At 34.3% G+C, this 14,811-nt stretch overlaps 1 protein-coding gene across 4 annotated transcripts in view; it reads right to left on the bottom strand.

Moving 5' to 3' along the window:
- LOC150101039 (uncharacterized) overlaps positions 1 to 14,811 on the bottom strand; it is a 592,625-nt gene that overhangs the window by 421,724 nt on the left and 156,090 nt on the right. For all 4 annotated transcript variants that reach the window (XM_090401634.1, XM_090401633.1, XM_090401632.1 and 1 more), the window contains exon 6: positions 10,462 to 10,586. In XM_090401634.1, the coding sequence (XP_090257760.1) occupies positions 10,462 to 10,586 (125 nt within the window). The remainder of the gene's footprint in view (positions 1 to 10,461; positions 10,587 to 14,811) is intronic.

Here is a 14,811-nt window from a genome sequence, read left to right as displayed (position 1 = left end):
ATAACTTATTTTCAAAATCTCTGGCCTGATTACCGTATTTACTCGATTATAACTCGTATTTTTTCCCCAAAATTAAAGCTAAAAAATCGTGGTGTGAGATATATGTGGGAATTTTCGGAACTAAAGTTTTCAGAAAAAAAAAAAACTGAAAATGGGTATGACTTACCAAAAAGCTTCCATTCTCCATCACTTCTTCTGTCCTCAAGAGCGGTTTACTTATGTGCAACGTCAAAATTATCTACCCAAATGTGTAAAGTCAAAATTATATACCCAAATAGACATCTTCTTTCCCATTATATGAAGCAAAAATTACCAGTAATTTAATACTTGAGATATGTAATGAACAATCCTTGACAAATTACTAATGAGAAGCGAAAATGTGCGTGATTGTAGGCCAGTAGAGAAAAAGCAGCTATTAAGAAGTGCATATGATTGGTGCGGCATTAACAAAAGATCGTGTGACCCAAAAAAACAGCAACAATTGAATGGAAATGCTAATTCTCTTAAACCGATTTCCATAATATCTGAAATACATTCACTATACATTTCTTAGTTTTAACACGTTCAAAACCTTATGTTGCACCAGCAACATGTGGTTTTGCTTGGGTCTATATAGCAGTTTCTTTTGGAGGGAAGATGTAATTCATTAATTAGTGCTTATATTCGCAGTTGTCTGTAATTATTTGTTGAGAAATATATTACACAGTCTGCAGATGTCTGTGAAACTTATTTAGTGACATGATAAAAATAATGGTTTTTCGTGTTTCTGCAGTATAGTTGCTGTTGTGGAGGACATATTGTTTACTGCAGGGAGTGAAGATAATTCATGCATAATATAATTTAATATATATATATATAGACTATAAAAGTTTATGGAATTCACATCGTATGATACTTTATGGGTTGTTTCCTTCAGTATCTAATAAGTGGGTTCTAAAATGTTTAGTTTTAGTATGTATAACTATTTTTTTTATTAATAAAATATAATAATGTCAATGGGAAATGGTGCCTTTTTTTTATTTGATAAACTAAATCCTGTATTTTTATAAAATATCTTGTTGCCATAATACGGCTGAACGAGTGCCCTTATTAACACTCAGGAGCTCGCAGGAGTAATTTTGCAGCGTACAACACAGTATATCTGAGAGATACATTAATTACTAGTATGTGCTAAAATGCAAAAAAAATAAAGAAAAAACACTGTAAATATAATACATGATGGTACAAATTAAGTGAATATTGAATCCAGCATTATTTCATAGCTGAATATAGAAACTACAAGAGTTTTGTGCCAAATATATAGAAACTAAACGTTTCGGCGGATGCAAGCATAAGTAATGCCTTATGGGCAACTCGCAGTAAAGGTACTTTACTACGAGTTGCCCATAACTCCAGACCACTTTCCTTAATATTTTCCATAAATGTAAAGCACATCTTCTAGAGCAGTGCTTCCCAAACTTATGGATGTAAAGCCCTCCCCTTTGAAAAATTAAAACGTTTTATGGCCCCCCCCATCGTAAAAAAAATCGTAATACAGACATATATTATTATAATATTTATTGTATTTATATTTAATACAGTTTATACTCAAGATTTTGCATTCGTAAGCTTTTTTGTGCTTCTTATCAATACCTTTAAAATGAAATGTCTATTATATATTAGTAAATATATGCTTATATGAATAAGCATATATTTACTAATATTCATTAAGCATCGAAATACTCAGGAAGCAAAATTTGTGAACAAACACCAAAGTGTGATTTTTTACATTAAAATATAAAAAATAACATAAAAGAAATAATAAATAATAAAAATTAAATGCGTTTCTTTTAAGATTAAAAAAAAAAAAAAAGAACCACTTAGTTTTAAAACATTTTAAATTTGTTTTCATTATTTCACAGCTTCCTCAACAAAACTTGCGGCCCCCAAGGGAACCACGGCTCACAGTTTGGGAAGCGCTGTTCTAGAGGACATGTATGATAAATAAGCCTTTGGCTCTCTATTTCATGCTGGTTTATTTATTTTCAGTTACAATCTAGAAATTATTGAAACAAAGAAATATAAAGAATAAAAATTTTTGTTACAAAATAACGCAAACATTGATAATGAAAGAAAATAAAACTAAACAAATGCATTTAGCATTAAATAATCAGAATCTTCAATAGTTGGATATACAAAACTGTCATAACAGTCATCGCAAACAATATTGCTATGCTGAAAGCATAATACTTTTTACAATGCTTGCAAAAATATTTTGATAAGCGACTCGTTTTGGACACAGCACATAAAACATCTTTTTCTGTTTGTCGAGTGAGTCGTATCTATGTTTTCAATTAGAATTTCCTTCAAATTGTATCTGAAATTGATGAAGTTTCAGGTGTAAAGGCCTATTTACACCTCTAGAGATTTCTGAATGCCTTTTTATTTGTTCTAACATTAACTGCATTACGAGATTTCTAATAAATATTCTGTGCTGTATTTTCACATTGGTGTTCAGCATATGAATAATCTGAGCAATTATATTTATATTTATGAACTATACTGACATCGGAGCTCGCAGTAATTTACTATCAAATATCACAAACCTTTACAAAAGAACGTGTTCAACCAAACTGATAGCAAAAAAAAAAAAAAAAAAAAAAAGTGTGGAATATCACTTGTAACATACGCATGCGCTAGTCATGACCTTCAACCTATACAATAAAATATCTATGTCAATTAGCAAGTATCTCTCAGATCTGCCAGCACCTCTGCAGGGTCAAATATCACAAATCTTTGCATAACATGTTTTAAACAAGACTGACAGCAACAAAAGTGCAAAATAGCATTCGTAATGTACTCACGCGCAGCTACTCATGACCTCCAACCTATACAATAGATAGGTTAAAGAATATACATGTTAACAATTAGCATGTATCTGTCAGATTAGATGCAAGCGCCGCCCGAGTGTTAAGCAGCGCCATGAGGCAGGCTCCCTCTATACTACACCCTGTCGATGGTACTGGTCCCAGGGATTATCAAAATAAAAATAATTATTATTTGGAGCTTATATAATTAGAATAAAATATAATTATCTTTATAAATATGTATATATAAATTTAATATTTTTTAAAAATTTTTTCTGCTTCCGGTATAATTGTAACATAAGCTCTAAGTTATCCGCCCTTTTACTTTTCAGCCTTCGGCATTTGCCCATTCCGCTCCTACCTCGCACTGGGCCTGTTTGAGCAGTATATAAGAGATTATTCAGCAGTAATAACTTTAAATGGAAAATAAAGAGAAATATAAAAGAGTTTGACAGTGAGACTTTATCTCACCAAAATTTGTGACAACCCTCAAATATGCTAAGAGAAAACTGAACTGGAGAAAAGAGGATTGAATAAATATTGATGCAGAATACTTAAGTAATCTATGATTTGCTGATGATATCACATTAACAACAACATTTCCAAAAGAAATAGAATGCATGATTATTGAAATAAATGAATTAAGTTTGGAGATAAGCCTGCAAATAAAAAAAGGACAAATAAAAATTATGTAGAGTGAAAATACTCCAGAATGAAAACAAATAGAAATAAATCAACGAAATAAATTGAAACGGTAAGTTTATATAAATAACTAGGCTAAATCATTACAAATAACTATATTGAAATTTTTTCAATGAAATAAGAACAGGATGGAAAGTTTTTAACCATTTAAAGACAATTTATCAAACTGTTTAAAAAGAAAGATCTACAACCAGTGTATACTCCTAAAAATGACTTACAGTAGTGAAACCTGTAGCCTGACTAAAAAAACACCTACAGAAAATGAAAACAAAACAAGAAACATGGAAAGAGACATTTCGGGAATAACACAGTTAGATAGAAAGAATAATACTTGTATAAGAAAGCAAAGAATGGTAAAGGGCATTGAATCAGCAATAAATGGCAATAAATGATACTGGGCAGGACAACATTGGACAAAGAGAACAAGAGAATGGACACCAAGAATTGGTTATCAGAAACCAGGCAGATCATGGATATTTATGGTGGAAAGATGCACAAAATTAATCAAAATGGAAGAAGCATGTAGAGGCATTCATCTATCAGTGAACTGAAGAAAGCTGTTGATAATGATATCAACAACATAAGTTAAATTAACTTATCCACTCATCTCCACTCATTAACTCATTCTACTCATCTGACAGTACTCTGATATCCCAAGCTACAAGATCATCTAAGACTAGTGCCTTAAACATTGCTCTACATTCTGTCCTTCAATAGGGTGAGGACAACCTTGCCATGTTCAATGCCACCAAAATAGTCTTGCCTGAACAAGAATTCACAAAAGAGTTCTCAGCTCACCTACCCTTACCTTCAGTAATACACAAATCAACAGACAAGATCAGATCTTACTGCTTGGACTGATGTTCATCTCCAGTATCTCCTGGCATAAACACATCACATCAATAGCCTCCTCAGCATCCAAAAAACTAGGCTTTCTCTTTCATTCAAAAGGCTATTTCACACCCAACTGACTCTTAACTATATTATTATTATAATACAAATCCCAAGCCATGCTTAGAATACTCACATGTTTGGTGTGGTGCACCACAAGCTTTGCTTAAAATCCTTGATGCTGTCCAGAGGTGAGCAATTAGTCTCATAATTACAGATTCTCTCTCTCTCTATCTCTCTCTCTCTCTCTCTCTCACAGATTCACTCTAACCTCTATCTTAGAAAAGCAGTGTTTCAGTTTAAAAAAAAACATCAATAAACTTCTTTCTCACTTCTCATCTATGCACCACTCAGGCATGGATATGTGCTTAGAGGTCTCTCAACCTCTTGTGCATGAAATAAAATAAAGGTAAACCAAGAATTGGCAGCCACATGCAACAAATGTGTTATTATTATCTATAACAGAGCAAAACATGAAATTTTCTGATGCTGACTAAAATTGCTTGCAGACTTCAAATTACAGTTTTTTGAGGGGAAAGAGAGGATCTTTATTGTAAACTTGTAATAATAACCAATGATAATGGAAATGAAACATATAACAGATAACAATATAGCTACACCTCCATCATAATGTGTATAACCATGCATGTCTCATTTTTCACTTCAAAGCTCACTGAGGATAGCTTATTAGTTGCTAATCAGACAGGTGGAGTGCAATTTCAATAAAATGTGAGTTTCTATTGGTTTTTATTTCCTACAAAAGAAAAAAGTAATCAGACTGACATCTTCCATTGTGGTAAAATTATGGAGACTACTACCACCATGCTGGTGCAATAACTTTAATTTCACAATGTCTTGATCATGAAAATTAAGGTCACAGACTCACATATACATAAGTTACATTACAATTCAAACAGTGTGCTGAAATGTCATTAATTTGATCAACCATTATTCTACTAACCTGATCTCTGGTAGAGAAATAAATAACTAAATAAAAACTATATCAAAGCTACAGTCCTTTTTTTTTTTATAGCCAGACATCATCATATTATCCTTTCATTAAAAATACTTTTAAATGCTAAAGTATTAATGGTTGCCAAATCAATATTTACAATAAATGATGAGGTTTCTCAGATTAATGCATGGAGTAACACATTGCTGGAGACCTATAATCGTAATTGTTATTACTTGTTAAAACATAAAATTATTATATGGGTTGAATCTGTGCCATCCATATTCTTGAGAGTTTTAGGCTATATTATTGTTGAAATTAGGGCGGTTGGTTAAAATTTGACAGGCTTCTTTAAATTTGCATTCATATTAGTTTTTTTTTCAGAAGGAGAAATCAATCACTGTGAGAGAAAGGAGAGAAGGAGGAGACTGAAAGAATGATATCATTTACAGATGACCCATATACAAAGTATTCATATAATTTATAAAAAATTTTTCAAGAGGCAAAAAAAAAAACAATGATTTATATCATTTTATATTTTTATGTTAATCCCATCAGGCCACAAACCTACAACACATTTTACTGACATGGGTGGGGTCAGATAATATTTCTATATTATCTTCTATCATGTTCAAGAGATTATTTCAAGCAATTTCATCCTACTTTAAGCAGGGTGGACGTCTCAAAGGTAAAAAAAAAAAAAAAACTGCCAAATCAGCTAAAAGTGATCCAGGAAAACATATTGGATTTTGGGTAAGAATTACATTTGCAATTCTTACCCAAAAGAGATGGTTTAACTATCAAAAACTGCTGATGGTCAACTCTTCTCAGAGGACCAAAATGGAATATTTGGTTTGAACTGCAGCTATTAAGAGACCTCATAACTTTTGAAGCATTTTTTATCACAGAAAAAAAAAATGTCGTTCACTGATAATATCTTGTTTGTCAATATTTTTATCCAATAATAAATGTATTCTGTTTTCTCAGGGGACCCTGTAACCCCTAGAGAGCGTGTCCCCTGGGTGGCGGATAGGGGAGCCCACCATGTGTGTGTGTGTGTGTGTACATGCGCGTGCGTGTGTGTGTGTTTATATATATATGGTGGGGTGGTCCGAATATACTGAATAAGGACTCGTGGACCAACAGGGCCATAAGGGGCAATCATCTTGATTGTAAGGGAAGCGGCACTCCCATGGACCCCTAGCGGGATCTATCCTCTCCTTCTTCTACTTTGAGGAAGATCCACTTACTTTAATCTTTCCTATAAGGCCTTATCAGCCAACTCTTCTTACTTTATGACCCTTGTGCTATTAGAGTACTCGAGGGCCATGGGGTCTTTTCATTTCTGGCCTTACAACTATGTCCTCTCTATAAACCTTACTATTTTTCTTCTATAATCTACCCTTTCCCCTTCAATATACCCTATTCCTCCTATGGGTTTAAATTCGGAAGAAGGCGAGTTCAGAAGCCTTAAGGTAGCAGCCCTACCACTGAACTATTCCATCGTCAGGCTAGTCCCCTGACATGGAGAACATAACCATACTTGTAAGCTGACAGAAAAAGATAATCGGATTGAATTTATGGGAAACGACCCTGGAATGGAAAAGGGAAAACGAAAATGGAAACGACAAAATATAATACACACACATAGCAAACTGGAATGTAAGAGGAATAGCATATAAAGAAATAGAATTAGACCAGTTATTAAATGAAAGAAATTTTAAAATAGCAGTAATCACTGAAACAAAAAAGAAATTAAAAGGAACTATGAGAACTGAAAATTTTAATGTGATATACAGTGGAGTCGACAGAGACCAAAGAGCACAAGCAGGAGTCATGATTTGGATTCATAACTCCCTTTCAAAACAGTTAAAACATTATAAATTATGGAATGAAAGAATAATAGAAGCTAGAATAAAAATAGATAGAGGCTATTTAACAATAATTGGTTTATATGCCCCAGAAGAAGGAAGAGAACAGGATAATATTGATTTTTATAATCAGCTACAAAACATATATAATAAAATAAATAAAAATGATTACATAATTTTAGCAGGAGACTTAAATGCAAGAATTGGAAACACGAAAATTAATAATAATATAGGAATACATGGAGAACACACTCTAAACAGAAATGGTAAAAAATTGATTGACTTTGTAGTTTATAATAACCTAAAAATAATGAATTCCTTCTATAAACATAAAGACATACATAAATATACTTGGGCAGCAAGAGGATGGAAATCAATATTAGATTACTTCATATTAAATGAAAAGACATCAAAATTTTCACTAGATGTTAGAGTTCACAGAGGATATGAAATAAGCAGTGACCACTTCCTTGTTAAAATAAAATTAAGATTAACACCTAAATGGCTACTAGTAACAAGAACAGAAAGAAAAATTGAAACATTTGTTTATAAAACTAGACTATTGAATGACACAAATGTACAATGGCTATATGAACAAAGAATTAACCAGTATCTAGATAAAATAAAACAAAATGAAGAAATAGAAATAGAATGGCTTAATATAAAAACGATACTAAATACAGCAGCAAATGAAAGCTTAGGAAAGACCAAAAAATTCAATGAAAGAAAAAACTGAAGATCTGGGATGATACAATCAAAGAAATAATCAAAACGAAAAAAGAAGCCTATCACAAATGGTTAAGCAGTAAAAGATTAGAAGATGAAATAGAATATAAAAGAATAAGAGCCATAGCTAAAAGAGAAGTCAGAAAAAGACATAGAGAATCATGGAATAAATTTGTTTCTAATTTAGAACATGATTTATATAAAATAAGACCCAATGTATATAAGATTTTGAAACACCTAAATGCAAATACCAAAGAAAACATAAAATTAAACACTGAATTGAAATTAGAAGAATTCCTAAATTACTACACAGAACTGTGGACAGACAAATATTTTAAAAAAGACAACTGGCAAACAATTAACGAAAATGAAAAGGAAATAACTGAAGAAGAATTAGAAATCAGCCTGAAAGAAACAAGAAACGGAAAATCACCTGGAGAAGATAAGCTAGGTTCAGAACTATATAAATACGCAGGAACAAGATTCAAAGGAAGACTCTTATTATTTTTAAATAAAATTTACTCAACTGGTATCCGCCCAATAGAATGGAAAAAAGCAATTGTGATTCCTATCTTTAAGAAAGGTAATAGAGATGACCCTAAAAACTATAGAGGTATCAGTATACTAAATTCATGTTACAAAATATACAGCAGAATCTTAAATAACAAACTAATGAAATATTCCGAAAACTTTATTCTAGAGGTACAAAATGGATTTAGAAAAGGACAATCATGTATAGACCCAGCCTTCTGCCTAAAATTAATAATAGAGAAAAGAAGAGAATATAATTTAGAAACACATATTGCATTTATTGACTTTGAAAAAGCATTTGACAAAGTTAAAAGAAACATATTATTTAACATATTAAAAGAAAGACAAATACCAAATAATATCCTAAAAGCTGTCACAAGTATATATGAAAATAATCAAATACAAATAAGATTAAATCATGAGCTATCATATACAAGAGAGATAAACCAAGGGGTCCGACAGGGATGTCCCCTCTCAGCAACTCTTTTTAATATCTACTTAAATGAAATAATAATAAAATGGAGTAAAAATTTACATCAAGGAATTAAACTTTCACCTACAGATAACTTAAACAACATTCTCCTCTTTGCAGACGACCAAATAATAATTACAAATTCTGAAGATAACTTACAGAAAGCTATTTTAAATCTAAATGAGATATCCAAAGATTATGGTATGATAATATCAACGGAAAAATCAAAAACTATGGCCTTTAAAGGACAAGATCCAGCAAGAACTAAAACAGTATTAGATAACAAGATCTTAGAACAGGTGAATTCATTTAACTACCTAGGATGTATGATCACTTATGAAAATGAAAAAGATATAAACATAAAAATTGCAAAATATTTAAAAATAACAGGAGTAATTAATTCTATATTTAAACCAAACCTAGTTCAAAAACAAACCAGGCTAAAAGTATACAATACATTAGCCCTACCGGTCTTAATGTATGGAAGCGAAATCTGGACAATAAAACAAAAAGACAAACAAAGATTAACAACAGCAGAAATGAAGTTTATGAGAAAAACTGCAAAGTATACCCTATTTGATCACAAAAGAAACGAAGATATTATGAAAGAATTAAACCAAGAACCAGTAATAGAAAAAATTAAAAAATATAAACATAGATGGATGGAACACGTTCAAAGAATGAAAACAGAAAGATTACCAAAACAAGCCTTAAAGTACAAGCCATTAGGAAAAAGAAAACCAGGACGTCCTCTTAAACGATTCAGCGATGACTTCTAAGGCCGGAACAGGCCAAACTAGGCCTAAATCCTTGATATGTATGATGATGATAATGTTTTCATTTTTGTTTTTTTTTTACAATTTTTTGTGTAAATCTACACATGGAATTTAGAAACCAATAGTTCATCAGTATTAATACTGAGAATTAGCTAAGGGTTAGATAATCTGGAAATCCTGCTCAAGAGACATGGAACATTTTCAAGCCATGTCAGGTATCTAATAAGGAATGGTGGATTCACACCAGATGAAATTCATCTGCCACTTAAATAATGTTCTCAAGCAAACATTCCCATAGCTTGTTGGTTGGCATGCTATCCACTTGGCCAACTAGAAAGACAAGGTGCTCAGAGGACAACTATGTCCATAAGGAGATGTGCCTTGCATTATGGGATACTAAGGATTGATGTGAAGTCATTAGTCTCTATATACAACCGAATATGGGCAACTATTGCATAACACAAAATTGATGTAGCAACTGAGATGAGGAAACAAATCTCTGCAATGGCTGCCATACAACATAATGTATCTTACCTTTCTGCAGTTAATAGTTCCAGACTTGCTAGCATACATTTTTTGAGAGATTAACAATTAAAAAAAAATTTACTTTGCATCATGTACTATTCAGAAATTATGCTTTGCAAATAATATACATTGTATTTTAAAATCAATATGGCATCAAGATTTTGCTTACCATTAGCGAGTTCATATTTAGGACATATCAAAAATTCTAAAATTTTCTGAATCCTTTCTGCTTTAATAGGTGATGTGTTTATATTGAGTACCAAGCACACTTTATCAAAACTGTTACGGTGCATACTGAAAAATATTTTTTAAAATAAGTAATTAAAAATGCTTTTAAATACTATATTTAGATAACAATGCATGAAAAATTGTGATTTTTATTACCATAATTTACACAAAACAGGAAAACCAGTTCTTTACTACACAAGTGATGATTATTCTCTCATACAAGGTATTGAAAGTTTTTTTTGCTTGGTTATGCTATAAATTAAAGATGCCAAGAAATTATATTCTTGGTTTCACCATTTATCCAAGTGTAAGGAAACAAAATTTGCATAATGTATCCTATAATGCAAAGCACATCTACTTGGACATGTATAATGCCATGCATTATAAGGAGATGTAAAGAGATGTGCCTAGCACTATGTGATACTAAGGCACTTGATGTGAAGTTATTAGCCTCTATATACATGTTGCCCATTCATGAAGTTACTTCATGAATGGGCAACTTCATGAATGGGCAACTTTGTTTGCTTACACTTCGATAAAGGATGAAACCCCTGAATATAATTTCTTAGCATATTTAATAGTATTAACCAAGTGAATAAACTTTCAAAAAACTTACACCTTATTACTAAAATACTCTTGATTAAAGAATTTTAGTAATAAGGTGTAACACAATTTGACTACTTGTATATGAGAAATATATGACTTCTGCATTACTTCAACCTTGGCATCACTTCTGAATCTGGTTTCCACTGATGAGACCTCAATAAAGGTTGAAACCAGTCTGGGTAAAGCCCTTCCCATAATGCATAGCATTATGTATGTCCATAACGAGATGTGCCTTGCGTCATGGAATACTAAGGCAATTGATGTGAAGTCATTAGCCTCTATATACAAGCAGCCCAGTCGTGAAATTACTACATGTGCAAATTTGTTTGCCTACACTTGGATAAAAGATGAAACCAAAAATATAATTTCTTGGCATTTTTAATTTATTCACACACAAGGTGCAATCAAAAAGTACAGTGAATGTTAGAATTCAACAGTTTATTAACCAAAATAGAAATATACATTAATCTCCTTGGGTTGCCGCACACTAGTACCAACACTCCAGCCACTTTTTAAAACAATTCTGGAAGTCATATTTCTTTAGTTCTTTTAGGTGCATTATTATGGCCACTTCAATTTCTTGAACTGATGCAACATGCTTTTCCTTCATAGTCGAATTTAACTTTGAGAAGAGTCAGATGTCAAATGGTGCTAAATCAGGCAAATACAATGGATGAGGACACACAATGATTTTTTTTTCATCAAGAACTGTCAAAAAAAAAAAAGAGCTATGTAGCAAGACCATTGTCATGATGCAACATGAGACCATTCACATACTTCTGCAGTCTTTTTCAATGCACATTGTTCCACAAATGTTCATTACTCCTTTATAATATTCAGAGTTGAATGTAATGCCCCTAGGTATAAACTCCACTTGCACAATTCCACCCCCTCTACACACACATACACACATATATAACTCAGCAACTGGGGAGGGCAAGTTAGCCCATCTCGGTGCCAGTCTCAAGACCAGATAAATGGGGAGGATTGGCGTCAGGAAGGACATCCGGCCATAAAAAAAACATGCCAAAACCAGGGATGAAATGTTAAATAATGGAGAAAGTACAACAGCTAGGGCGTCCCCCGTAAGTAAGCAACGTGCAGTTCTGTCACCCGAGGACTGTGAGAAGTGGGCTTGGGCTACCAAACCAAGGACGGGTTCGGCTAAAGAGAGAGAGTGTGTAAAGTAAGAATTGGGTCGCTGAATGTGGGTACAATGAATGAGAAGAGTAGGGAGATAGTAGACATGATGAGAAGAAGGAAGCTGAAGATCTTGTGCGTGCAGGAGCCAAGGTGGAAGGGCAATAGAGCAAAGGAGCTGGCGGAAGGATATAAACTGTTTTACAGTGGGGTGAATGAGAATGGAAGAAATGGAGTTGGAATCATCATCGACAAGGAGCTGAAGGGTGGAGGCTGTGAAGTGTGCCGGAAGAACGATCGGATTATGAGTGTTAAGCTTCAGATTAGAGGGAGCGTGACTGTCATAGTGTGTGGCTACGCTCCGCAAGTAGGTTGTGATGAGGAGGAGAAAGAGACATTCTGGAGAGAACTAGACCAGGTAGTAATGGGAATCCCTGATGGTGAGAGAGTGATCATTGGAGCAGACCTGAATGAGCATGTAGGAAGATGATGAAGTGGTGAAGAAAGGGTGCACAGGGGATGGAGTAGTGGTGAAAGAAATGAAGAAGGTAAAAGAATCGTAGAGAATGCTGTGGCCTTCGACCTGGCTATAGCTAACATGTGGTTTAAGAAGAGAGTTGGACACCTGATAACTTATAAGAACGGGGATAGGATGAGTCAGATTTACTATATTATGTGCAGAAGGAAACATTTGAAGGAGGTGAAAACTGTAAAGTGATTAACGGAGAAAGTGTAGTGACACAGCACAGGTTGGTTGTGGTAGACTGTGATATAAAAGGGGAAAAGAAGAATAGACAGAAGTAGCGGAAAGATAGGAAAATAAAGTGGTGAAAATTGGAAGAGGAAGGCCCAAGGAATGAATTTAAAGAAAAGATATTGGAAGGAATGAAGTTACCAGAGGATGTGGAAGAATAGTGGGACGTAAATAGTCGGAATATTAGAAAAATTGGAGAAGAGGTGCTGTGCTGACACAGCACAGGTTGGTTGTGGTAGACTGTGATATAAAAGGGGAAAAGAAGAATAGACAGAAGTAGCAGAAAGATAGGAAAATAAAGTGGTGAAAATTGGAAGAGGAAGGCCCAAGGAATGAATTTAAAGAAAAGGTATTGGAAGGAATGAAGTTACTAGAGGATGTGGAAGAATGGTGGGACATAAATAGTTGGAATATTAGAAAAATTGGAGAAGAGGTGCTCGGTATAACATCAGGAAAGGGGCCACCTGAGGATAAGGAGGCATGGTGGTGGAATGAGGAGGTGCAGTTGGAGATCAGGGAAAAGAAAGAGGCAAATAAAAATGGGACTTGACTGGAACCAGAGCCAACAAGGAGGCATATAGATTGGCAAAGAAAAGTGCAAAGAGAGCTGTGGCAAAGGCGAAGGCAGTTAAAGAGGTTTATGAAGTACTGGAGAGAAATGGTGGTGAAGCTAAGTTGTTGAGAATAGCGAATGCTAGAGATAAGGCCTCAAAAGACATAACATCAGTCAAGCAGATAAAGGAAGCCACAGGAGTAGTACTACAAGAGGAGGACAAAATTAGAGGAAGATGGGAAGAATATTTTCGTAATCTACTAAATGAGGAGAATCCAAGAGAGAGGTGTGAGGATGGAGAGGAAAATGAGGGATCAGTGCAGGACATAAGCAGAGAGGAAGTGTATTGGGCACTGAGAAAAACGAAGAATGGAAAGGCAGACCAGATACCTGGAGAAATGTGGAGAAGCTTGGGCAGCAAGGGCATAGACATGTTATAGGATCTGATGAGGAAAATAGCCCAACAGGAAAAGATATCAGAGGAATGGAGGAAAAGCATTCTCGTCCCAATCTGCAAGGGAAAAGGAGTTGTTCAAGATTGTGGCAACTATAGGGGGATCAAGCTGATGTCACACACGTTGAAGATATGGGAAAGAGTAATTGAAGGAAGGATATGGCAGGAAACAAAAATTGGTGAGGAGCAGTTTGGATTAATGCCAGAAAGAGGGCCAACAGATGCAATATTTGCGCTAAGGTGATTGATGGAGAAATATAGGGAGATGTAGGTGGAGCTACATATGGTGTTTATAGACGTGGAAAAGGAGTATAACAGAGTGGCCAGACAGGAGGTATGGAGGTGTATGAGGGAGCGAAAACTCTCAGGTCTAGTGTTGGCATCACAGAGGGGTTCCCCATTGTCGTAGGGCTCCATCAAGGATCAGCTCTGAGCCCCTACCTCTTTGATCTGGTCATGGATGTACCAGTGGGGGACGTCAAGAAGGAGGCGCCGTGGAGCATGATGTTTGCCGATGATATTGTTCTCTGAGAATCATCCGGAGAGAAGTTTGAAAAGACCCTGGAAGAGTGGAGAAAAGTATTGGAGGAGAGAGGGATGAAAATTAACCGGGTAAAGACCGAATTTATGTCAACGGGGAGTGACAAGGATATGATCATACGACTCCAGAGTGAAAGGTTAACTTCAGGGAAGAAATTCAAGTACCTCGGGTCAGTCGTCGAGAGGAATGGAGACCTGGATGAGGAAATACAGCACCGAATAACATGCAGCTGGATGAACTGGA

Source organism: Typopeltis vanoorti, chromosome 12 (assembly GCF_054136105.1).
Source record: "Typopeltis vanoorti isolate ZY-2024b chromosome 12, IOZ_Tvanoo_1.0, whole genome shotgun sequence".
NCBI classification, from domain to species: Eukaryota; Metazoa; Arthropoda; class Arachnida; order Uropygi; family Thelyphonidae; genus Typopeltis; species Typopeltis vanoorti.
The sequence above is the reverse complement of the archived record's forward strand: the minus strand, read 5'-3'. Positions and strand labels throughout refer to the sequence as shown.